General features: G+C 43.6%; 1 protein-coding gene across 6 annotated transcripts in view; it reads right to left on the bottom strand.

Moving 5' to 3' along the window:
- The window catches only part of DPF3 (double PHD fingers 3), a 177,899-nt gene extending 159,044 nt beyond the window's left edge, over nucleotides 1–18,855 (bottom strand). For all 6 annotated transcript variants that reach the window (XR_012717256.1, XR_012717257.1, XM_075282902.1 and 3 more), the window contains exon 1: nucleotides 18,795–18,855. Coding sequence is in view for 4 of the 6 variants with exons in the window: in XM_075282902.1 (XP_075139003.1) it covers nucleotides 18,795–18,826 (32 nt within the window). In the remaining 2 variants the exon portion in view is untranslated. The remainder of the gene's footprint in view (nucleotides 1–18,794) is intronic.
- Between the last annotated feature and the right edge of the window lie 6,625 nt (nucleotides 18,856–25,480).

The following is a 25,480-nucleotide window of genomic DNA, read 5'->3' as shown; positions in this document are numbered from 1 at the left end:
TGCATAGGGGCCACTATGTAGCATAATAGTATGTGCAGGAATGCGGTTTGTGCGGGGGTCGGTCAGTGTCAGAGGTGAAGGGGCCCATGTGAAATGTTTACCTTCAGGCCCAGCCATTCCTAGATATTCCACTAGAGGAAATGTCAGATTACCCATATAATACTGTACATGGATGGACTGTGATGGGACTAAGAAATGAGCTTCTTGTCAGAGTGTCTATGCTTTGGCTCAAAAAGTTGATCCCTCAATGATATTCATATACCTTAATAAGGCACACAAAAAAAGGGTCAACATCCTGTGTAGTGTGGCTGCAGCCTGTAGTGAAGAACACAATGATTCATGGCCCCGTCTATTACTGAACATGCTGGACGCGACCATGATGTTTGAGTTGTGCTGTACCTTACTTGTACTTGGTAATGTGTCGCCACTCATGAAAACAGCTCTACAAACTCTACAACTCATGCCCTCTACCAATATACAATTGTTCATTATGGCTTTTTAACATTCAGAAACAAACAGAACATTCTCAATCCATAAACTAGTGATGCAGAATGATGGAATACCGGCTAAACAAAGCATAACGAGACTTTATAGCTATTTCATGTCTTTGTTAAATGCTTCCTATTTGACCATTCAAAGGCAAATTGCTATACTTGGTTGCTTAGGACCTGAATCCCCGAGGAACCACATGCCCTCGAAACACTTAAAAGGTAACTCCACACTTCTTAGAAATTTTTTGCTATAAGTCTCAAGCAAAATCTGTGACACACTTGTGTATTCTGCGGTAGAAATCAGACATACTACAGATTTGAAACCTGCATGTCGATCTACACACCGATTCTTCTCTGCGGCACGTTGGTGAAATGTTTCAAAAACTTTTCTGCTACTGTAATGTGGTGCAGACTTTCAGTGTGAACATAACCTTACAGTATTTGCAGGACATATGAATGCCTTTGTCATCTGACGTATACGATTAGGTTTTCAAGGGAGACTTAAACATTCCAATAGGAAAATCCTACACTTAACATCTACGAAAAGTGACGGCCAATGATTAATTTAATACATGTCATTTATTGATGGACAAGGACAGTGTATCTGTCTAAGATGGGTAATGATGGGTTGATATTTGGATGATACATTACAGCTGCATTCTTTGTCGTGTGTGGTTATCTGCTGGGTCAGCATCACTTTTAATAGGCACATATTGAGTAAGATGGATGCAGCCACCTACAACTGCAGCTTCATAAATCTTCTACCAGGACCCAAAGCAGTTTTATGATTAGGAGCTGTAAAAGATTGTTGTCCATGCTTAGGCATAGTTTGGGCAATGTCACAGCTTTACCAAATATTTTAAGTGTAAAAGTGAATTAAAGCACTAGCACAGAATGCAAAAGATTTGCACAAACAATCCCTAAGTGATTCAGCTAGCAGGAAACAGATTGCAAGTGCAAGTTATTGTATATATGTGCCGGCTTTGTCATAAAGTGAGCAGTGTAGAGAGATGATATTTTTGTTGTGTATAAGTAACAGAATGGTCTGATGTGTAGCCTATTAGGCAGTAATGGCGAACCTATGGCACGGGTGCCAGACGTAGCACTCAGAGCCCTCTCTTTGGGCACCCATCTGTGGAGCAGATTATACTGTGTGGGGGCCACTGTGGATCAGATTATATTGTGTGGGGCCACTGTGAAGGGTGGAGGTTGTTTATATAACTGAAAGCTTGGTAAAAAGCCGCATTCACACAACCGTATTTTGTGGGTCCATAATTGCTGCAATTGTGGATCCGCAAAGCATTAAGGTTAAATTGCCGTGTTGGCACTTTGTGACAAATTAGTGAGTTTTGGGTTGCAGTTTTGACACTCTGTCTCCAAAAGGTTCACCATCACTGCTATAAGGGGTTGCCCGGGTTCTATAAAATAAATTCATAACGCCAGCTGGAAACAGCCTACACTAAAAAAAAAAAAAGAATCATTACTCACCTGTCCATTCCCCTGCTGATTCAGCGCCAAATCTCAGACAGTCCTTCTGGTCTTTGTTTACATGCAGATGGCATGTGACCGCTGCAGTCAATCAATGGTTGCACTGGTCACGCGTCCTATTCCTGGCATCATGGCTCTTGTCACTGAGCTATAACAACAGTAATGCAATGCCATCTAAACTCATCACACCATGTCTTTAGAGACTTCACATTGAGCTCAAGGGCACAGCCTCTAGCAAAAAGAAGCATATAATTGTCTGAAATATTCTTTTATGCTGTAGTATTATCCTTATCCATAATTGGAAAAAAAAGAAAGCAAAAATACGATCCCATATTTTCCCTCCTTTACCTACTTGTAGTAGGAGCCATTCTCTCAGCTATTCCACCAAACCCAGATTCTAGGAGACTGGCAGATATGAAATGACATTTGTACTGTAACAGAGACTAGTGGCGAAGTGCTTACACCATGAAGTCTACAGTGCACAGGGTATCCATAGGCTTCTCTGCATGGAGCTCCGGACACACAGTTCTTGTGTGCATGTAATTTCCAGGGGGAACAGAGGACTCTATAATGAGTGATTCTACAGATTATAGGCCATTTTTACTGCCGCAGGCTTCAGCATTCAGCAGTTTGCGTGGCCTACCAATTGGTTGCTGTACTGTTCACTTCGCAATAACAGCATGAATGGGGGAGATATAGTGGAGGAGAAATTTTCCAAACTGACTTTGCAAAAAGTGGTATCCCTTGGGCACATTAATATGGCGCAGTTGGGCACATTAATATGGCGCAGTTGGGCACAGCTAAAGTTACATCAAAATCAGACAATGGAGTCAGTCAACCAAGCCGCAAACTCAAGACTCCTCAATTTTTACAGCCCACTTCCTACTCCTTTTCTGACTCCTTCAAAAAATGGCTGACAGCCATGACCAGTCAGAAGCAATAAACATCTTTTTCATTCATTAAAAAGTCAGTGATTGGATTCCTATGAAAATAAATATGTAACAAGCCACATATTAAATTGTGTTATATGAATAATTGTATAATCTGATAATAAAAATAATTTTATTTTGAAGCCAGAGTCAGAAACTTTTTTTTTTTTCCCCAGTTCTATCCAACTTCTACTCTGACTCCACAGTCCTGATCAAATCTGCACTGGAATAAACTGCATGCAGTTTTGATGAATTTTTATTTTTGCAGGTGAAATAGTAATATTCAACATTTACCCATAAATTTAAAAAAAATAAATAAATACCGAAACTGTATGCATGTTTTAACTGTATTGTATGAATCCACCAGTAGGCAGTGACAAATTTCAAGTAACTAAGTTCTTCTATACCACCCCAACTACTACTACTACTACTACTACTACTACTACCACCACAACCAATACCACAAGTGTCAATAGAAATTATATTACCAGAGGCGCTAGACAATGTAATTATGGGTATTAGAATTCATGGTTGGTTGTTTGTTTGTTCTTTAGAGAGGACTTTTCACCACTTAGGGCACATGCGGTTTTATTTATCGCTAGAAAGCTGACAGCTTTCTGTGCTCCGGGTGAAGAGCTATCGGTGCCGGTACTATAGCTCTCCACCATCAGAAGGGAGTTTCTGACAATCACTGTACTGTACTGTATTGCGAGAGCGGGGAGGAAAGCCTCCCTCCCCTCCTGATAGTACTCATCCATAGACAAGTCATGGGCAGGCGTTACTCACTGCTCTCACAGTACAGCGCTATAGGCGCTGCTGTGAGAAAGGGCGTTCCATCCTGTAGTGTGTTTTTCCACTTTAATTTCGGGGGGGACTCCAAATCCAGGCCTCCATTGGTTAATAAATTTGATTTCCATTGATGATTTTTGTGCAATTTTGTTGTCATCACATTCAACTTTGTACAGAGCAAAGTATTCAATGAGAATATTTCATTCATTCAGATCCAGGATGTGTTATTTGAGTGGTCCCTTTATTTTTTTGAGCAGTGGATAGAGATTGGGGATGGGAGTTAGTTTATATATAATCGATTTTGTTTATGGATGAAATATTTGGACCGGTCTATTGTATTTCTATGATGAATTATCGGATATCCATTTGTACCAGACTGTCTTTTGTGTTTAGAATTTGTCTTACAACTTGATATATTGTTGGATTGATTAATAAAGATTCTGTTATTTACAGTTCATTTGATTATTGTGCTTTGGGGAATGATTATTGATCACTGAGTATTACTTATTTGTGGCTTCCTAATTTTTGTGGTGAAAAATATTTTTGTATATAATGAGACTTATCTTTTTTTTATTGCTGATCAATAGAGAACAGATGTCTGGTGCTTGATTTTATACCCCTGGCTTATCTTTCATATAGAACTGAAAAAATATATAAGGGTAGGGGTAGACATACTTTTTGGCAATATGATGTATACCATTACCTACACGTTTTGCATTTACAGCAGCACTATGTTTTGATTTACTGTAGGTGTCAGAAAGTCAAGCATTGCCCCTGATGCCAACCATGTCCATCCTGGGGCTAGTTCTATTTATAGCTTCAAACATCAGGACTGAAGACAGAAAAGTATTTATGGCTACATGATCATATTTCAGGAAGAGCAGACATGATCTCCAAGCAAATGCAATTATTAGTATGCAAATCAATGTAGGCACACATATGTTATAGTCACTGCTTAAAGGGGTCACAGGGAAAATCTGGTACTGAGGACATTATTAAGGATATACAGTATAACACACTGTGCTTGTCAAGGTGTTACAAAACAGCAACAACTTAATCTGGTAACTTTTCTAATGCAGGCGTACTGGCTATCAGGACCCCGGTATGCGATTACACTGTTGTTGGTTGTAGTCATGATTCTTAAGACAGTGCATCTGGATTACAGGTACAAAGGTCCTGCAGCAGTAAGTGGTTCTGTGTCCCTGTGCTATGTCCGATACAAGCCCATTCAAGTAAATGACGTAGAGTTGCAACTGTGCCACAAAACCAAACCCTGCTACAATCCCCCTGATGTCCACATCAATACAACTATTATGCCCACATGATCACTAAAACCGACAAGTACTTTCGGTTAAGGAATGAACAATTAAAACTTTCAAAAATAAAAGAGTTAATAATTTATTTTTGTCATTTGCAAAATGCAAAGTGAATAAAGAGAAGAGAATTCTAAATCACATCAATATTTGATGTGACATTTGCCCTTTGCCTTCAAAACTGTGTAAGTTCTTCTCTGCTTACTTACAGACAGTTTTTGAAGAAACTCAGCAGGGAGGTTGTTACGAACATCTTGTGTAGATGTAGGCTTGCTCAAATCCTTCTGCTTCTTCATATAATCCCAGACAGACTGGATGATGTTGAGATAAGGGCTCTGTGGGGGCCATACCATCACTTCCAGGACTCCTCCTCCAAAGGCAGTCACCCCAATATCGATTTAATTTATTTTTTTTGTTCATTCATTTTGCATTTTGTTAATTGACAAAAATAAAACTATTAACACTTGATTTGACACTTTTGATTTAACACTTGAGCATTCTCACTTTGCAGCATTTGTCAAGCCTAAAACTTTTACACTCTACAGTATATGAACATTATAGCAAGAGGAGAGGTTTAAATAGCTAATTTTCATGCATATAAGCTTTATAATGCCAATCTATACTTACAGATGACTGACAACTTAAAAGGTTTGTCCAGTTTCAACAAATAAATGTTATTGTTTGTATAATGAAACGTTCTACAATTTTCCAGTATACTTCCTGTATCAATTCCTCCTGGTTTTCTAGATCTCTGCTTGTTGTCATTCTGTTACTTCTAGTAGATAAAAATCAGTCCATGGTCATGTGATTAACACACAGGTGCACAGCTCGTAACCAGATAAATGTCTGATTACTGTGCTGTGCGCCTGTGTCCATCACATAACCAAGGACTGTACATCACATGACCATGGACTGTACATCACATGACCATGGACTGATTTTTATCCACTAGGTGTTAACAAAATTAATAACAGCAAGCAAATATCTAGAAAACCAGGAGAAATTGATACAGAACATATATTGGAAAATTGTAGAACATTTCATGAACAACCAATAACATTTGTCTAGCAACATTTATCTGAAACTGGACAACCCTGTGAAAAGGTCTTTTCACAGGGTTGATCTTGCAGTCCAAACTGCAGACAGTGTTATAGAGCAGGAGGAGCTGAGCAAATTGATAAAAAAATGTTGTGGGAAAAAATTCAGTACCACATTTATCAGTTGAAATTCCTTCTTTGCCAATGTCAAGGAGGAGGTCCTATCAGTGGCTGACAGCTATGTCTGTACGATATGTCACATTGCATTCTTCATGTGACAGGTTCCCTTTAAGACTGATTACTTTAGTGGATGTCTAATTTTTAGCATCCCTATCAATCTGCAGAAGGCTCATGTTCACTGCGTGTGGAGCTGTGCTTATTCTGAGGAACAGCGACACCTTCAATCAGCTGATCGGTGGGGATGCTGGGAGCCGGAATATCACTAAGTAAAAGATTGCATTAGTGCACAGTGATATGATGAAATCCTATAATTGTGATGGATATTTTATGGTTTTGATTCCAATCAAAAACGCAGGTCAAATACTGCACACATAAAATATATGATATAGTAATCTATATATGCTATAGAGCTAGACATCTGCACATTACACTTACCAGAATGCAGGAATGGAAGTCTAAGTGCATATTAGCTACTGTCTGATACTTTCCCTTTAAATAAGCTGAGACTATAGCTTTTCAGAAGCTTACAAATACATTTGAATTACTAATTTTTTTATTTTCAGTTCATTAGGTGACCTCCAATATTCATTGAATTTATAGTAAACTGGACATCAAACTTTTTTCTACTTTATCATTGAATTACACTTACTGAAGCTTTTATGACATCCCATTCTAAATTCATAGGCGTTCATAGTTGGCCCCACATTTCAGCTAAAACAACTTCCACTTTTCTGAGAAGGTTTTCTACAAGATTTTGGAGCTTATCAGTGAGAATCTTTACCTATTCATCCAAAAGAGTATCGGTGATGGCTCAAAGTCTGTTTTTGACCGAGGCCCCACGTGACGTAATTGCCGCAGTTTGCTCACGGCGGAAATACTACAGAAGAAACCATGCAGTTTTACAATCACAGGATGGGATTCTAGCGAAAATTCTGTGGTAAAATATGCACAGCGGACATCACAGCATGGCAGTTATACCTACAGAAACATCAACAGTTTCCCCATAGGTATAAATGAAGCAGAAAGTCCACAAAGGAAACCTCTGCAAACTTTCTGTGCAAAGTGCTGTGGGAAGAACCACAATGCATTGCGGCCACAATTAGTCCCGCAGCATTTTTTTGTTGCAGGATGCCTCGTGGGGCCTTAGCCTTCAATGGGTTTGAGGGCAGGCCTCTCTGTGGCCCAGTCAAGATCATTTACAGCAAACTCCCCCAACCATGCCTTTGTGGACCTTGTTTAGTACACTATGGCACAAACTGTTAGCACAAAGCTGAAATCATACAATTTTCCAAAGTGTTTTGGCATGCTGAAGAATTAAGATTTCCTTTCACTAGAACTAAGGGGCCTAGGCCAAATCCTCTAATCCGATCCATAGAATTTCCCCCCTTCACCAAAGATTAAAGCTGGCGCAATAGTGAGGCGGATAACGTTCTCCAGGCATTTGCGATATCCAGACTCGTCCATCAGATGGCTAGATAGAGAAGGGTGATTCGTGAGTCCACAGAACTTGTTTGTACTGCTCCAGAGTCCAGCGTCACCGTCCTTCACACCACTCCATCAACGCTTGGCACTGCACTTGGTAGTGTTGCATTCAGCAGCCTGCTCATGAAAATCCATCCAACAAAGATCCCAGTGCATAGTTATGGTTATTGGTTTGGAGCTCTGCAGTTATTGAGTCAGTAGAGCATTTGGGACTTTTACGCGTTATACTTATCACTGAGTGAGCCCTGCAGGTTCGTGGCTAAGTTGTGGTGGTTTTGGAAAGACATCCACTTTTCAATAACACTTCTCACAGTTGATTATGGAATATCTAGGACGTAAGATATTTCACACACTGACAAGTTGAGGCAGTGACATCACAAGAGTACTCAGTGTGCTCTTTAGAACTAGCCATTCTTTCCCCAATGTTTGTATAGGCAGACTGCATAGGTAGGTGCAGGATTTTATACATTTGTGGCAATAGGACCGAATTAAACACCTGAATTCAACGATTAAACAATGCTGGGTAACAATACTTTTCTCCATATAATGTTTAGGTGTAGGCACAAAGACTGTACTGTGCCCCATTATCTTATCAGTTAAAGGGAGGTACAATACAAAAAAAACTATATGATAACCAAAGCAAATAAAACTCCTCCCAATCTCGGACAGGTTGCTCCGCAAAATTTGGACCAATATGGTCATTGGACTATACACAGTTACAAGGAATGCACGGTCACATCTGTATAAAACATCCATTTACATATTTCTAGAGGCTACAAAAACTAAAGCAGACTGAAAGTCAATGGCACATGAAGTCTCTTTACATAAAGATATGAATTACACAAAAAAAAGGTAAGTAATATATAGGTAGAGTCAGGTATACAACACTGAGTGCATACGCTCTGAATCTCTTGAAAGACTGAGTAACCAGTCTATAAATGCCTTCTAGCACTTTGGTTCTGAACATAGCCCTAGACCTCATTCACACTTTAGTATTTGACCAATACTGACATTTATTTTTTAAGCCAATATAAAAAGAATCCAGCCCACTAGCCCAAGTGTCCATAGAGCCAGAGTGCTGGTGTATTGTACAGCCATTAGGAGGCAGCATACTGGCTGTATGAAATGCTTAAGTTGCAGGACCGGATCTCTCGCTCACTCCTATGATGTAGCAGCTGCTTCCTGTCCTGTTTGCCATCACCCCTCTCACTGACACATTCTTCCCACACCAAGTCAAGTATGGAAGTGTGATCAGTCTAGAAGTGTGCTGCATGGCTACATGTGTATACAGAAGCATGCATGTATGAGAATTTCCACCAGCTATACAAGTCATCTGTAATACACAGTGATGCAGGAACTGATGAACCTTATGACTAGAGATGAGCGAACAGTGTTCTATCGAACACATGTTCGATCGGATATCAGGGTGTTCGCCATGTTCGAATCGAATCGAACACCACGTGGTAAAGTGCGCCAAAATTCGATTCCCCTCCCACCTTCCCTGGCGCCTTTTTTGCACCAATAACAGCGCAGGGGAGGTGGGACAGGAACTACGACACTGGGGGCATTGAAAAAAATTGGAAAAAGTCATTGGCTGCCGAAATCAGGTGACCTCCATTTTAGACGAATAGTGGATTTCAAATCCGGGTCATATGAGAATGTGAACTTTGTGACTATGAGACAGGGATAGCTGTACAGGCAGGGATAGCTAGGGATAACCTTTATTTAGGGGGGAATGTTATTAAAAATAACTTTTTGGGGCTCTATCGGGTGTGTAATTGTGATTTTTGTGAGATAAACTTTTTCCCATAGGGATGCATTGGCCAGCGCTGATTGGCCGAATTCCGTACTCTGGCCAATCAGTGCTGGCCAATGCATTCTATTAGCTTGATGAAGCAGAGTGTGCACAAGGGTTCAAGTGCACCCTCGGCTCTGATGTAGCAGAGCCGAGGCTGCACAAGGGTTCAAGCGCACCCTCGGCTCTGATGTAGGAGAGCCGAGGGTGCACTTGAACCCTTGTGCACCCTCAGCTCTGCTACATCAGAGCCGAGGGTGCGCTTGAACCCTTGTGCACACTCTGCTTCATCAAGCTAATAGAATGCATTGGCCAGCGCTGATTGGCCAATGTATTCTATTAGCCTGATGAAGTAGAGCTGAATGTGTGTGCTAAGCACACACATTCAGCTCTACTTCATCGGGCTAATAGAATGCATTGGCCAGCGCTGATTGGCCAGAGTACGGAACTCGACCAATCAGCGCTGGCTCTGCTGGAGGAGGCGGAGTCTAAGATCGCTCCACACCAGTCTCCATTCAGGTCCGACCTTAGACTCCGCCTCCTCCGGCAGAGCCAGCGCTGATTGGCCGAATTCCGTACTCTGGCCAATCAGCACTGGCTAATGCATTGTATTGGCTTGATGAAGCAGTGCTGAATGTGTGTGCTTAGCACACACATTCAGCTCTACTTCATCGGGCTAATAGAATGCATTGGCCAGCGCTGATTGGCCGAATTCCGTACTCTGGCCAATCAGCACTGGCTAATGCATTGTATTGGCTTGATGAAGCAGTGCTGAATGTGTGTGCTTAGCACACACATTCAGCTCTACTTCATCGGGCTAATAGAATGCATTGGCCAATCAGCGCTGGCCAATGCATTCTATTAGCGTGAACTGAGTTTGCACAGGGGTTCTAGTGCACCCTCGGCTCTGCTACATCAGATTGCTACATCTGATGTAGCAGTGCCGAGTGTGCATCAGATGTGTAGTTGAGCAAAACTGACTCAGCACTGCTAAGTCTGCATTCGCATAGGAATGCATTGGCCAGCCTTCGGCCAATCAGCGCTGGCTCTGCCGGAGGAGGCGGAGTCTAAGGTCGGACCTGAATGGAGACTGGTGTGGAGCGATCTTAGACTCCGCCTCCTCCAGCAGAGCCAGCGCTGATTGGCCGAATTCCGTACTCTGGCCAATCAGCACTGGCTAATGCATTGTATTGGCTTGATGAAGCAGTGCTGAATGTGTGTGCTTAGCACACACATTCAGCTCTACTTCATCGGGCTAATAGAATGCATTGGCCAATCAGCGCTGGCCAATGCATTCTATTAGCGTGAACTGAGTTTGCACAGGGGTTCTAGTGCACCCTCGGCTCTGCTACATCAGATTGCTACATCTGATGTAGCAGTGCCGAGTGTGCATCAGATGTGTAGTTGAGCAAAACTGACTCAGCACTGCTAAGTCTGCATTCGCATAGGAATGCATTGGCCAGCCTTCGGCCAATCAGCGCTGGCTCTGCCGGAGGAGGCGGAGTCTAAGGTCGGACCTGAATGGAGACTGGTGTGGAGCGATCTTAGACTCCGCCTCCTCCAGCAGAGCCAGCGCTGATTGGCCGAATTCCGTACTCTGGCCAATCAGCACTGGCTAATGCATTGTATTGGCTTGATGAAGCAGTGCTGAATGTGTGTGCTTAGCACACACATTCAGCTCTACTTCATCGGGCTAATAGAATGCATTGGCCAATCAGCGCTGGCCAATGCATTCTATTAGCGTGAACTGAGTTTGCACAGGGGTTCTAGTGCACCCTCGGCTCTGCTACATCAGATTGCTACATCTGATGTAGCAGTGCCGAGTGTGCATCAGATGTGTAGTTGAGCAAAACTGACTCAGCACTGCTAAGTCTGCATTCGCATAGGAATGCATTGGCCAGCCTTCGGCCAATCAGCGCTGGCTCTGCCGGAGGAGGCGGAGTCTAAGGTCGGACCTGAATGGAGACTGGTGTGGAGCTATCTTAGACTCCGCCTCCTCCAGCAGAGCCAGCGCTGATTGGTCGAGTTCCGTACTCTGGCCAATCAGCACTGGCCAATGCATTTCTATGGGGAAAAGTTAGCTTGCGAAAATCGCAAACTGACAGGGATTTCCATGAAATAAAGTGACTTTTATGCCCCCAGACATGCTTCCCCTGCTGTCCCAGTGTCATTCCAGGGTGTTGGTATCATTTCCTGGGGTGTCATAGTGGACTTGGTGACCCTCCAGACACGAATTTGGGTTTCCCCCTTAACGAGTTTATGTTCCCCATAGACTATAATGGGGTTCGAAACCCATTCGAACACTCGAACAGTGAGCGGCTGTTCGAATCGAATTTCGAACCTCGAACATTTTAGTGTTCGCTCATCTCTACTTATGACATTAGATTTGTAGTGTAGTGCAGAGTTTCCATATTGCCATTAAAACTGTCGAGCTAATGGGGCACCACGGTGGCTCAGTGGTTAGCACTGCAGCCTTGCAGCGCTGGAGTCCTGGGTTCAAATCCCGCCAGGAACAACATCTGCAAGGAGTTTGTATGTTCTCCCTGTGTTTGCGTGTATTTCCTCCCATTCTATAAAGACATACTGATAGGACGAAAAAAAAATGTAGATTGTGATCCTCTATGGGGCTCACAATCTACATTAAAAAAGAAAAAAAACTGCCAAGCTAGTCTTACTGGTTTACTAGCTAACAATGAGTTTATTTGCATCATTTCTGGGGTTATATACTCTTGTGATCTTTATGTTTGGTTTAAATCGGTTGTGCCAAGTTTATATTGTATCCCCAATCCACATGTGCATGGGTGTTCTTGCACCCCCATCTGAATGAAGCACCAGTCATGCCAGGGATGTTCTATTTAACTCCATATGACTGCCACATATAGCTGAGCGCCATACATGGCTTATCTTCAGCAGTCCCATAGAGATGAATGGAGCAACAGGACATCTGTACTGCGTCATATAGATAACCACCTCCACTCACTGCCCCTTCTCTTGATCGGTATAGGAGCCAGAGGTTGGGCTCCTAGTGATCTATAGATCATCCCTTATCCTGTGGATAGAGAACAAAGTGGAAACATAGTGCAACCCCTTCAACATCCATAGCAAAGAAGCAATCTATCAACTTCAGCTACCACAAGTCTGATCATCCAAACTAACATCACAAGTTATTACATGCATGTATAGTACATTTAGGGTCCGCACATATGATGTTTGGCTATCCTGCACAAATGTCCATTTGATTTCTCCATTTAAAATCAATATTTTGAGGTCCCTCTCAGTGTTATAGGCAGCCTCAAATCTAAAGCACCTCATAGTCATGGTCTCACTGGTAGCTCTCCTTCCCTCCTCCCCCATGACAGCATTTTCCAGCAAACGGAATAAATGTAAAATATGGCCAAATGTAATGATCACTGACAAGATAAATATTCCTAACGCAAATGAAGATTACAAAATCCCAGGTACCTTCACATGCCCCACACCAAATGTATATGTACCACATGTCCTGTAGATGAAACTGGACAGGGAATGAGGATGAACTCTCCATCATACAATAAGAGAAGAGGACAGATCTGCCTAGGACAAAACCTTTTCTGTAGCTTTGATGACAACATGAAGGACATGAAAATATCGATGTTATAAGGAAACTTGGGAGTCTCAGAGAGGTAGGAGTGTCTGGGAGGTTTTATCTCAGGGAGACTGGATGGTCTGGAAGGACAAACTAATGACAACCTTTGATGCATTGAGAACTGTAGTGAATGTGTTTAATGGATTCATGTCAGTCTACATCACTTAAAGGGGTTTTCCCATCAATATAAACATATTTAAACTTAAAGGCAGTTAAAAGTTAAACATTTTGCAAATCTAAATCATTACACCTTTTGCAGAGTTTTAAATATTTTATAAAAGCACCTTAGTCATCATGGTCTTTGGTTTAGATTGTTGCCAATGGATATGATCATGAACTTTCCATAAAAATTTCCTGCATTCAGGGCACTGTCGGCTTTCCCGATCTGTGACCCGGGAGAAGAGCTAGCGGTCCCGATACCGTAGCTCTTCACAGTCAGAAGGGCGTTTCTGACACTGTCAGGAACGTCCTTCTCCACAGCAGCACCTATCGCGTTGTACTGTGTGAGCGGGGAGGAACTCTCCCCTCCCGTTTATGGACGAGCACTGTGAGCAGAGGTTGGGAGCGCTCCTTCTTCAAAGGCGCTGCTTTGAAGAAGGACGTTCCTGACAGAGTGTCAGAAACGCCCTTCTGACTGTGAAGAGCTACGGTACCGGGATCGGTAGCTCTTCACCCGGGTCACAGATCAGGAAAGCCGACAGTGCACTGAATAGAACTGCCTTTGCCCCAAACCATGAAAGGTCCTCATTAAATACAAATGTAGCCATCGCCAACTACTTCCTGCAAATAGTACACCAGTGAACTATTGTTTTGTCTAAGTGTTATACAGCAATCAGGACATCATGATTTATCACTTGACCCTGGCTGCCAACAAGGGGAAATTGAAGTCCCCTCCTTAGAAAAGTGCAGTCATAGTCATCAGCCGATGACCGCAAGTAACTTTTGTTATATGTTCACCCCCAAGAAAACAAAAAACAAAAAACATTGGTGGCAGTGGTTAAAATGTGTCATCAGACCATGAACCAGATCTCAGAGAGAGAGGACAAAGAGAAAAAACAAACTTTCACCAGCTGAGGCCAGGTTCACATCTGTGCATTGGTTTACCTTTGGGGAGTACGCTTGGGGACCCCACGGGCGGAAACCTATTCCACATAAAAAAGCGGTTACCTAAGGAAATCTGCGGACCCCATAGACTATAATGGGATCCGTATGGTTTCTGCACGAAAAATGCGGAGAGAAAAGCGCTGCTTGCGGGACTTTTCTCTCCACATTTTTCATGCAGAGAGGGGAACGGAATGGCCCGAACGCAGATGTGAACTGGGCCTACTACTGGGAAACTACTTCACTATTTACTACTTTAGCACAGTTTTATATCGCTTGTCTCAGTGGTTAGTACGTTTGCCTTGCAGTGCTGGTGTCCTCGGTTCAAGGACAACATCTGCATGAAGTTTATATGTTCTCCCAGAGTTTGTGGGGGTTTCCTTCCTTATGGCAAAAATATACGGATAGGTAAATTGGCTTCCTGTTAAAACAACTGACCATTCTGGGTGTTGGGGGCTCAGCGCCTGTGTGGCAGCCACTAACTCCACAAAGGTCCCTTGAGTCCCCTGGTGAGAAGAAGATATTACAAATGTTTGTATTGTGTTAAACCATGCCTGATGAAGAGACCCAAGTAGTCTCAATAGCTTGTGATTTGTCGAATTTTCAGCTAACTGCTAAAAGGTATAAACTATTGAAGACTCTCAAGTTGTATCCTTTATATCTACTGTTTAATACTATACAAAGACATTTTTCCTGTTCTATATATACAATAACACATGCATTTTAGTATCACCAGCTTCTATGGGTTACTCCTGTTCACGCAGAACAGCAAAAATTTGTCTTTTAGGGACAAGAACTGATACATGACAACCCCAGGCGTGTGCACAATTTTAGTACACTGTTTAATGTTTTAAAAACATATTTAAGGAAGATATAAAAGTTTCCAAATAATACACATCCATCTAAATACATATAATTCTATACATTCTCTCTAGTGCCATCTATAGGTAGCTACCCTAAAGTCAATGATGATTAGAAAGTCATCATTAAAAAGGGTCAATAAAATGAATTTTTGAAAGAGCTCACAATGGTATTAAAAAATGAACCGAGGCATACTCGCCTCACCAATCCACCACTTCTGTTCTGACATTGCCTGCGACCTGCTGATCTTGGCTGCAGTGATGACATCCGACACAGGGGCATTATCAGTGCTGCAGGTCACCACTATGATCAGCCACATGTCCCTGTGTCAGGATATCATCATTGCTCCAGGAAGAGAAAATAAATAAAATTGGTGAGCACTGGAATGATAGCAGTGGTATATACAGAGGTGAAATCGGTCTTTTATTTCATACAATCCAGAGCCATATAAAAAAAAAAAAAAGCATTCTCTGGACCGCCCCTTTAAAGAGACTTAAAAGGAGTTTTCCCTACAAAAGACCTTTACGGAATAGCCACAGGAAATCCCATAAATGTCTGATAAGAGCAGGTCCTACCTCACACCTAAAATGACCTCTCTTCTCAGTCTCTGTGCCCCTTTCACCTAAGGTCAGGCTCTATGGAAACAGCATAGCTCTAAGCCATGATATTTCCATAACTCCCATAGAAGTGAAGGGGAGTTACGGAAACTATATAGCTCACTGTTCTAAGCAGACATGCACTGTTTCCATACAGCCCAACTCTGTTCAGCCACTGACTTAATTGCCCAGAGCAACCAGAGTGCAGCTTTCATTTTACCTGAGCTGTGTGAGAAGTGAAAGCTGAGCTTTGATTGGTTGCCATTAGCAACTAAGCCAGTTTTACTATTAGACAGTTTTTGATTATCTCCCGCATTGTCTGCACTTTTAAGAAGCGAGAACATAACACAGATATTACATGTTAAAGGGGTTTTTTGCCACAATAGTGTAAAGATTTTTCTTGCTGGCACTGTATAATGCTACCCCGGACAGGTGTTATGGCACCATATCCTGTTGTAACTCCTGATACATCATATCGTATTCTGCCTCAGACAACAATTCTCGAGTACCTTTTCTAAGGCTCGGTTCACATCTGCGCCCGGTCTCTATACAGGGATTCTGTTCCCCTCTCCACATGAAAAATGCAGAGAGAAAAGTAAGGCAAGCAGCAGTTTTCTCTCTGTATTTTTCGCCCTTTTTGGGCAGTAACCGAACGGAAACCAGGCGGACCCATTATAGTCTATGGGATATGTGGGTTTCCTAAGGTATCCACTTTTTTTATGCGGATAGGTTTCCGTTTGGGGGTCCTCAAGCGGACTCCATGAACGGAATACCGAACGCAGATGTGAATCAGGCCTTAGATGTCTTATTGTGCCATCTCTTTGTTACTCCTCCCACAGGTTTATACATAGATTGATAATTAGCTGTTACCAATACACACTGTCCAATCAGTGCTGATGGTGTTGGACTGTTGGGACACACCCCTTTGACAAGATAAAGGTCAATTTAGACATAATTGTCTAAGAGGATAACAGAACCACACAGAGATATAAGAAAAAATTATCAAGAATTATTTCATGGGGAATAAAAAATTTGGTACAATAGAGAGGTCAGAAGAGGTGACATATATACTCAAATGGGAATATAGAATGGAGGAAGGAGTGGTGGGGAAGTAGCTCTCCTACTGTAACAAATAAGTATCCTTAGGTCGTGCAGACATTGCTTGTATTAAATTAATCTTAAAGGAATTTTAGAGGACTTTATCCTTAGGATAGGGCACCAATATTTGATCAGTCTGACTGACATCTGGGACCCCTGCCAACCAGCTGCTTTCAGAGGATAAGACTTGTTCCTTGTGTCGATGACGTCACATTCATCGGTCTCATGGTACAGCAGCAGCTCTGTCCCGTTTAAGTCAATGAGTCTGAGATGCAATACTAAGCACAACCCCTGCGATATCTATGCACTGTGCTTGGTATTCACTCTGTGGCGTTATTCAGCCAGCTGATCTGTGGGGGTCCTGGGTGTCAGGCCCCCATTGATCACATATAGATGAGTTATCCAAGGGATAGGACATCAATATGTATGTCTTGGAATAGCGTTTTAATTATTGGAAACAGATCAGGAACAATACGGAGGGAGGCTAACCATCATTTTACACTAATAAACCAAAACCATGCAAATTAAACGGTGCTGCAAAGTGTTTCAGATGAGTTTTTTTTATAAATGACAATTAAAAATTGAAAGTAATGGCAATTATATTGGTCACAGGTTTTCACTACTCAATACAGAGTGTACAAACTAGCAGTGCTTGGTTACTAAATCGCTTCAGTCATTGTGAACCAAAACATAAAACCTGCCTATTAACATGACCTGGAAGGTGACTGCACCTTTTCACATGGCATCAGTATGGTAGGTAGCGCTAAAAACACTTGAAAAGATCCTGGCACATATTTTAAACAGGCTTATGGGCCACTGGGGTACATGCCAGGATTTATTTAATGTTACTGCAGATTCTGCTATTCCTTATAGAGGGGCCCAGTAATATAAAAAAAAAAACAAATAAATAAAAATGAGTGACAAGTGTCACTAAGGGGCATCTATTAAATTTATCCATAAAACCATAGAAATTTCAGATGGTCACTTAAGGCAACATTCAGATATGTGTCTGCAGGCTCCGCAGATTCAGAGCCTCTAGTGCAAAGTCTGTCTAAAAACGTGGACAAAAAAGTCCTGCAAATGTGATTTTTTTCATCTGGCATTGTTGGGAGAAAACAACTAATTCCCAATGGAGCCTAGTTTACTCAATGGGGTCCCTCGGGATCGGTTCCTGAATGTCATAGAACGGATCCGTTTTATTGATTAATCCGTTCTGTTGTTCCTCTTACAGAACAGAAAAACGGATTAAACAAGACAGATGTGAACGTATCCTCACTGTGCGAATACTTTTGGCCCAAGGCATAACAAGCTTATATAAGATGATCTACAGAACCATAGATACGATAGATGTATACTATACTACCATGCACAAACTGAACTAGTCAGATCCAAAAATTAAACAGGTAGTTTTTAAGAAACTAGATTTGAGATGACAACCAAGTATCTGACAGCAACCAGTAACATGTTTGTTGATTTCGTGCATTCTGCCAAAAACGATGAGATCTTTGCAGCCAGCTTAAAAAGTGATGTAGTCGCTGAGCTGTCAGTGAGAAGGGGCTGGTGGTCTCAGCTGGTACAACGTGCGGCTCTATTTCCATAAGTCCTCGATCTACATATCAGTCAATGAAGTGGGTGGTGGATGATAAAAGACCAGGTGACAGCCCCATTTGTCACCACTGCCTCAGCTCAATCTCCAAGTTCTCAAACTGTGTGTAAGCCGCTGTCATGTCCACAGCTAGTCCTGCCCTGCAGAGTGCAGCCACCCATGCCCTGCACCAGGCTGCCATCATCTCACTAGTTTACAGCTCCGCTACCTAAAACAGTTCCTAAAAATCTGCTCCCCAGTAATAAGAGCTAGAGTGTTAGGCAGTGCTGGGAGCCGTGCGCTGTGAGGAGGCGGCGCGGTGCCTGCAGAAGTGTGCACTTGTCTCTATATGCGCACAGCTCCAGCTGAGAAAGGCGCCTTTTTTTCATATGGAAACACGCGGATTGTGCACATTTGTACTCACGGTTTCAGGGGGTTGTGAATGACAGTCGCCATCTTGCTACAATGTAACAGAATATTGTCTGTCTCGGAGTTCTGAACGTTCGATAAGGGAGGGGGGTGAAGAGACGGACCAATCAGAGGCAGCCGTACCGGCGTCGCAGCCAATGGTAGTCGGGGGGGCGTGTCGTGGAAGGGTTGTTCTGCTAGGTATTAGAGAGCTGTCAAAGCACCAGAGGTCACTCCCTTGGGTGGCCGGACAGGGAGCAGTAGGGGAGGAGGAGGAGGGGACTCAGCATTTTACTAGCTGCTGGCGGAGTCGGCTGTGCCCAAAGTGCAAGCTTTGCCCAGAGTCAGACGGGTTAAAACTGAGTGGGCAGCGTTTGGGCACTTTACAGAAGGTGGGAACTGTCTGCTTGCATTGCACTTGCTGCCCGTCATGCACCCTGGACTCCAGCCATCTCCTCCAACAACACAGGCTGCATGTGGCTGACATTTCTTTCCGTGCCCATAGCTTTATCTTGCCTCAGCCCTCCCCCACTTCTCTCCAGTTTCCTCCGATGGGCTCTTTGGCAATGATATATGAACCCCCTCCTTCACCCCTCCACACACAGAAACACAGTCACCCTCCTCCTCCTCCCACCTCTGGCCCCTGGATTTCTCAGTGTCAGCTAATATCCTGCAGTGGCTGCTCCAGCATCAGGATGCACTAAGAGGTCACTTCATGTTGTCAGCTGCAAAACAAGGTGACTGGAGACTAGATGGCACCCTACTAAATATTAACCCTGCAGTCTCCTGCGCCTCACACATACTTTGCCTAGGAAATCACATTATTCTGACAGGTGAAACCTAGCACCACATACAGTTTTGTTTAGATGTTTCTACAGAGTACAGACTGAAGCAACACCGGCAGGAATTTGCATGGAAGGGGTCACATCTGTGTCAGGGGCTCCATTATATTGGTCATGGAACTGAAAAACACAGACCCAGATGTGAAGAAGCCCAAGAGTGCAGGTCAGACTTTGGAAAACATGATGGAAATTAGGAGATAGGGAAATATCTACAGTGAACAGCCAGAACATTAAAACAGGTGACGTGATTATATTGATAATCTAGTGACAATAACACCTGTGAAGGGTGGGATATTTAAGCAAGTAGGTGAAGTGGTTATTTCTTTAGGTAGATACCTTAGGCAAGATATGAACCTGGCATAATCTGAGCGATATGACAAGAGCCAAATTGTAACTCCAAAACTGTAGGTCTGGTGGGGTTTTGTCGTAGTGGAGAGTACCTACCAAAGTGGTCAAAGCGAAAACAACTGGGGAACTAGCAACAGAGTCACGGGCACATAAGGTTCGATGAGTGGGGGGAGCAAAGGTGCTCCGATTCCAGAGAGAGCTACTGTAGCACAAATTGATGAAAAAGATGGCTATGGCCCGGTTCACATCTGCACATGGGTTTTAAATTTAGGGAGTCCACACGGGGACGGGACCCCCCCACCCCACATAAACCTAATCGCATAAAAAGCAGTTACCTAAGGAAACCTGCGAACCCCATAGACTATAATGGGGTCTGTGTGGTTTCCACTCGGTTTCCGCAGTTCACATCTGGCCTGAGTGCAGATGTGAACTGAGCCAATGATAGAAAAGTATTAGGGCTAGTTCACACAGGGATTCCTCGTGTACACATTCTGTCGCGGCTGCCGCAACGGGATGCCGGTGCAGTGCACGGCATCCCGTCGCGGTTTTCCGCTCCGGATTAGGCCCAAATTAATGGGCCTAGTCTGGAGGGTGCTGTCGCAAGTCGGATGCCGCGGCTGAATCAGCTGCGGAATCCGCCTGCAGAAAGGGCAGCTTGCTTCTTTTTTCCGCTAGTGGGAACAAACCGTTAGCGGAAAAAAATGCTAGTGGTCTACATAGACCTCTATTGTGAGGGGGTGGCCTTTGAGGAGGAGTCTGCGCCAAAATCCACCCCCTCTTGTCCTATGTGAACTAGCCCTTAGAACGCACAGTGCTTGCTGCATTTGGAATTACACAGCCATTATCACGTCAGTGCCCCCTTTCTGATCACTGCACAAAGTGCCCACAATAGGTGCAAAAGCATCAGAAATGAACCACATAGTGGCAGAAAAAGGTGGCCTGGCTTGGTGAATCACATTTTAACATGTGGACTGCTATGTGTGTGCATTACTTACCAAGGGTAAAAGACAAGCAGTAGTGTCAGTAGGCCAGGGGCATTTACAAGGGAACAGTTATACAGTCAGGGGTGTAACCAGTAAACATGGGGCTCTATATCAAAACATGAGGCTTCATGTTGCGGAAACGCAGCTTTTTTTTTTTTTGTCCCAGATTTTGCGTTTTTTTGAGCCAAAGCGAGGAATGGATTTAGCAGAAGGTAGAAATATAAGAGCGTACTATATATTTCCCTTTGCTTTTGAAGCCTTTTGTGGCTTTGGCTAAAAGAAAAAAAAACGCAGCAAAATCTGCAAGAAAAAAAGCAGCGATTTCTGCAATGTGGAGCTTTCTTAAACAATGACCTCAGGACTTGAAAGTATACACTTATTTTGGACCCCTTTACACACAGGGACAATGCACATAAAGATTTATGCAAAAAAGTGTCTTAGCTGCTTTACTTTTCTAAGACAATAAAAACAATAGTGATTTTACCATGCAGGGATAAAGTACACAGTGATGTTACAGTACAAGGATAATTCCCACTATGACTTCATAGTACAAGATCTGCACACACAGAAAGTTCACTGTGTGCATGGTGACATCACAGCATATGAAGAAAGTCATACTAAAGATGTCACATGCAGGAATTATCATGACCCAGTAAAGTAATGAAGGTGCAGTCAGCTCCCAAATCCCCTCCCATCAGCCATAGTGAACCATTAATTGCACCCTAGATCTCAGTGGAAATGGGCCCCATTAGGTGTTGGCTCCCATAGCAGATGGCTGGAGCCCTGGAAATGCCGGTCCAGTAGAGATTAAAAATAAATACTTATACTCGCCTCTCCTGGGCTTATGACACTCCACAACAGCCTTTCTGTGACTGAGGTCAGGCGCCCCAGACGTCACTGCTGGGGCCAGTGATTGGGCCCCTGCTGTTACATGGGGCACGCCGGCGTAATGACATCGTGTCCTACGTGACCGCTGAGGCCCAAACATAGGCTCCAGCGGGGACATCTGGGGCGCATCACCTCAGTCACAAACAGAAGATGACCGATGACCGAAGAAGATGGCTGGATAAAGCCGGATAGAGCAAGGGTACCCAGGAGAGGTGAGGCAAGGTGAGTATAAGTATTTGTTATTTTAATCACTTCCTCTGTGTGTGGGCCACCGATGTGCATATAATACGGGGAGGGGGGGGGGGGGGGGGGCTACTGTAGACCATATTATACTGTGTGGGGGCCACTGTGGAGCACATTATAACGTGTAGGGCTCCTTCACTATTCACATTACAAACCATCGGTTTTATAGCAGCCGTGCACTATTATTACAAGCTGTAATAACATTGCACGGTGGTTAAGACAAGGATAAAACAGATACTGTGCAATGTAAATAGTGAAGGAGTCACAGCGCTTGCAAAAGCACCATGGTATCTTCAAACATTTTATCAGCAGGGGCCCTGGGTGTTGGATGCCCACTGATCTCATAGCTCTCAGACTGTTAGGACCCTGCCGATCAGCTGTTTCCTACAGCATGCAGCTCCCAGTACTGTTTATATGCCGGGTACTTCCCCATTCACTCACTGTATTCTTTATAATTGTGGTTGTGGGCATTAAAGCTCTATCCCTTTCAAGTGTCTGAGATACTGCTACAGCACCTGTGACTGTCACTATTAAAAATCTGCTGTAGGAAGGGGGCCGCGGTCAAAAGTTTACACTGGGGCCCAGAAAACTTTTGTTACACTACTGGTCAATAGGGTCTGCTGGGCTCTATGTGTTATCACTGCTTTAGCGTTCCACCTCTCCTTTGTTCGGGTGCCCCGACATACCTGAACAAAGAAGAGCCAGTGCTAGTGTGAACCTAGGGTAATATTGCCTACTAGGAGTGTAGGAGATCAATGATACAGTACCGTTGCAGTGATGCTAGCAGGAGATTAGAATTGTGGGCAGGTGCATTGGTTGAAAGCAAAGTACTGGAGGGGGTTTGAGTGGGAGAATAAATACCTTAAGGGTGGCACCGTGACACGGCAAATGTGGCCACAACAATTAAAGTGTTCTTGGTGCAGTGATGTCAGGAGTGACAGTAGTTGTCCATACTCCTAGCAACTTACTTACACCAACCTACAACCATTTGGAGCACTAAGCATTGTGTGGGGCAATATTTCTATGGTAAAGGCTATAGGTGGGCATATTAACTGTGTGTCTGGGGCAGCAAGGTAGCTCTGTCCATGTGTAGGAGTAGAAAGGCTGTGTGGGGCCACTAAGGGGCACTATAACTGTGTAGTGGCCATAACAGGGCACAATTACTGTGAGGATGGCACTAAGTTGGCATTTTAACTTTATAAAATCTATAATTGGACATTATTATTGGAATGGGACACAAACTGTGAGGTGTCAGTAAGGGGCACTTACTCTGAGTGAGGCAGGGCACAAAGCAAGTATTATTATACCTGCAGTGACTGTGAGGAGACACTATTACTATGTTGGGGCAGTAAGGGAGGTATTGTTACTATGTGTCATGAGGGAGCACTACTGTGTGTGATAGAAAGAATGATACTATTAATGTGCAGGGTACAGTGGGGGCGCTTTAATTGTGTGGCACAGTATTCGTATCACTAGCACTATCTATTTGGCACTAATGTTTTGGGGGTAACTAAAGATAAGTAGCAGGGTTGTATTGTTAAAGGGGCTCTATCAGCAAAATCATGCAGATAGAGCCCCACATATGCGTGAATAGCCTTTAAAAAGGCTATTCAGGCACCGTAAATGTTATATTAAACTACCCCCCAGTTTTAAAATAATACCCTAAAAAAGAATGTGATCTACTTACGCATCGTGCACGCTGGGCGGGCATTCAGGGTGTGTCTTCTTCATCCACGCCTCCTCTTCCTCCGATGTCTTCGGGTCCCGTCTTCCTCCGGCGCTCGCGAGCGGACACTGATATAAAAAAAAAATGGCCTGGGCGTATGCGCAGTAGCATGCGGATTCTACTACGGCTACTGCGCAGGCGCCCAGGCCATTTTTTTTATATCAGTGTCAGTTCGCGAGCGCCGGAGGAGGACGGGACCCGAGGACATCGGAGGAAGAGGAGGCGTGGATGAAGAAGAAGACACACCCTGAATTCCCGCCCAGCGTGCACGATGCGTAAGTTGATCACATTCTTTTTTAGGGTATTTATTTTAAAACTGGGGGGTAGTTTAATATAACATTTACGGTGCCTGAATAGCCTTTTTAAAGGCTATTCACGCATATGTGGGGCTCTATCTGCATGATTTTGCTGATAGAGCCCCTTTAAGGAGGGGTCAGGACAGAGATTATGTGCAGAGGGAGGGAATAGGTGGAGAGGGTGCTGAAAACAAGTGAGAATCTAAAGATGCCTGGACAGCAAACTGCAAAGACAAGTGATGGTAAAGTTGTCATGGCGGTCCTTGGAGTGAAGGACTCCAATCTGAGCAGTTATCAATGGTCATGGTGTGTCTGTATTACCTGGCCCTTATATAGTAATAGTAAATGGTAACTGTATGACTGTATCATTTGAAGGCTGTATACCAGACTCTGGGAGAAAAAGCAGCTGCATCCTCTGCACTGCAAACACAAAAAGCCACATCCTCTGGGCAAAAGCGTTTGCTGTACTGTACAGCCTGCCCTCCCTGTCCCAGTACTAGGAATACTAAGGTAGGCAGACTACTGCTGGCAAGCACAGCGCTATGGGGCTGGACAGCATGGGTCTCAAACTATGCCAGGCAAATGGACTACATTCCTTCCAAATCCTATATAATACAAATGTATTATTAAATAGCCCCAGCAGTAGCTCCACAAAGTTTAATGTCCCCACCAGAAGTGGCCCCATATACTTTAATGTTCCCAGCAGCAGTTGGTCCGCACAATTTAATGCCCCCCCATAATTTAATGTCACCCACTATTGTCTCCCAGCCAGTACCTGCCTCATTGATTCCAGGTGCGCTCTCTTCCTTTGCTCCATGTGCACATACATCACGGCATGCGTCTGGAACAGGGGAAGAAAACGGGAGGTATCAGGGAGAAAAGAGGTAAGTGAATAGACACTGAAGCTGCCTCGAGATGTGTCTGAAGTTTTGCGGCCTACAAACTCAGGAAGCTTTAGAACCTGGGGTCCGCAGATCATAGCCTCAGGGGGCATGTGATTCAGACCCTTGATGTACAGTACAGCAGACTTTACTGAGTAGAGGATATGTCTGCCGTTGTTTGGGGAGAACAGATCCAATTCTTTTCTCCAGAAGAGGAGACTTGGAACCTTTCACCCCGATAACTGGCAGCTACATCCATCCTTTGCTTAGCCTGCTGTAATAGGAGCTGTGAGAAAGGGGGATGTGCAGCGTGCGCAACATTTGGAGAGAACCTGTCAGTGTTATTATGCTGTGCATAGAGAGAAATCTGTCAATCAAAGGCAAGGGAGCAGGCATATCATGAATACCATAAGGGCCCGTTCACACGGAGTAAACGCGCGTGTATTTTGGCAAAATACACGTGTAAAAAATACACATGTAAAAATAAGACTCCCA

This window comes from Leptodactylus fuscus, chromosome 7 (genome assembly GCF_031893055.1).
Source record: "Leptodactylus fuscus isolate aLepFus1 chromosome 7, aLepFus1.hap2, whole genome shotgun sequence".
Taxonomy (NCBI): domain Eukaryota; kingdom Metazoa; phylum Chordata; class Amphibia; order Anura; family Leptodactylidae; genus Leptodactylus; species Leptodactylus fuscus.
The sequence above is the reverse complement of the archived record's forward strand: the minus strand, read 5'-3'. Positions and strand labels throughout refer to the sequence as shown.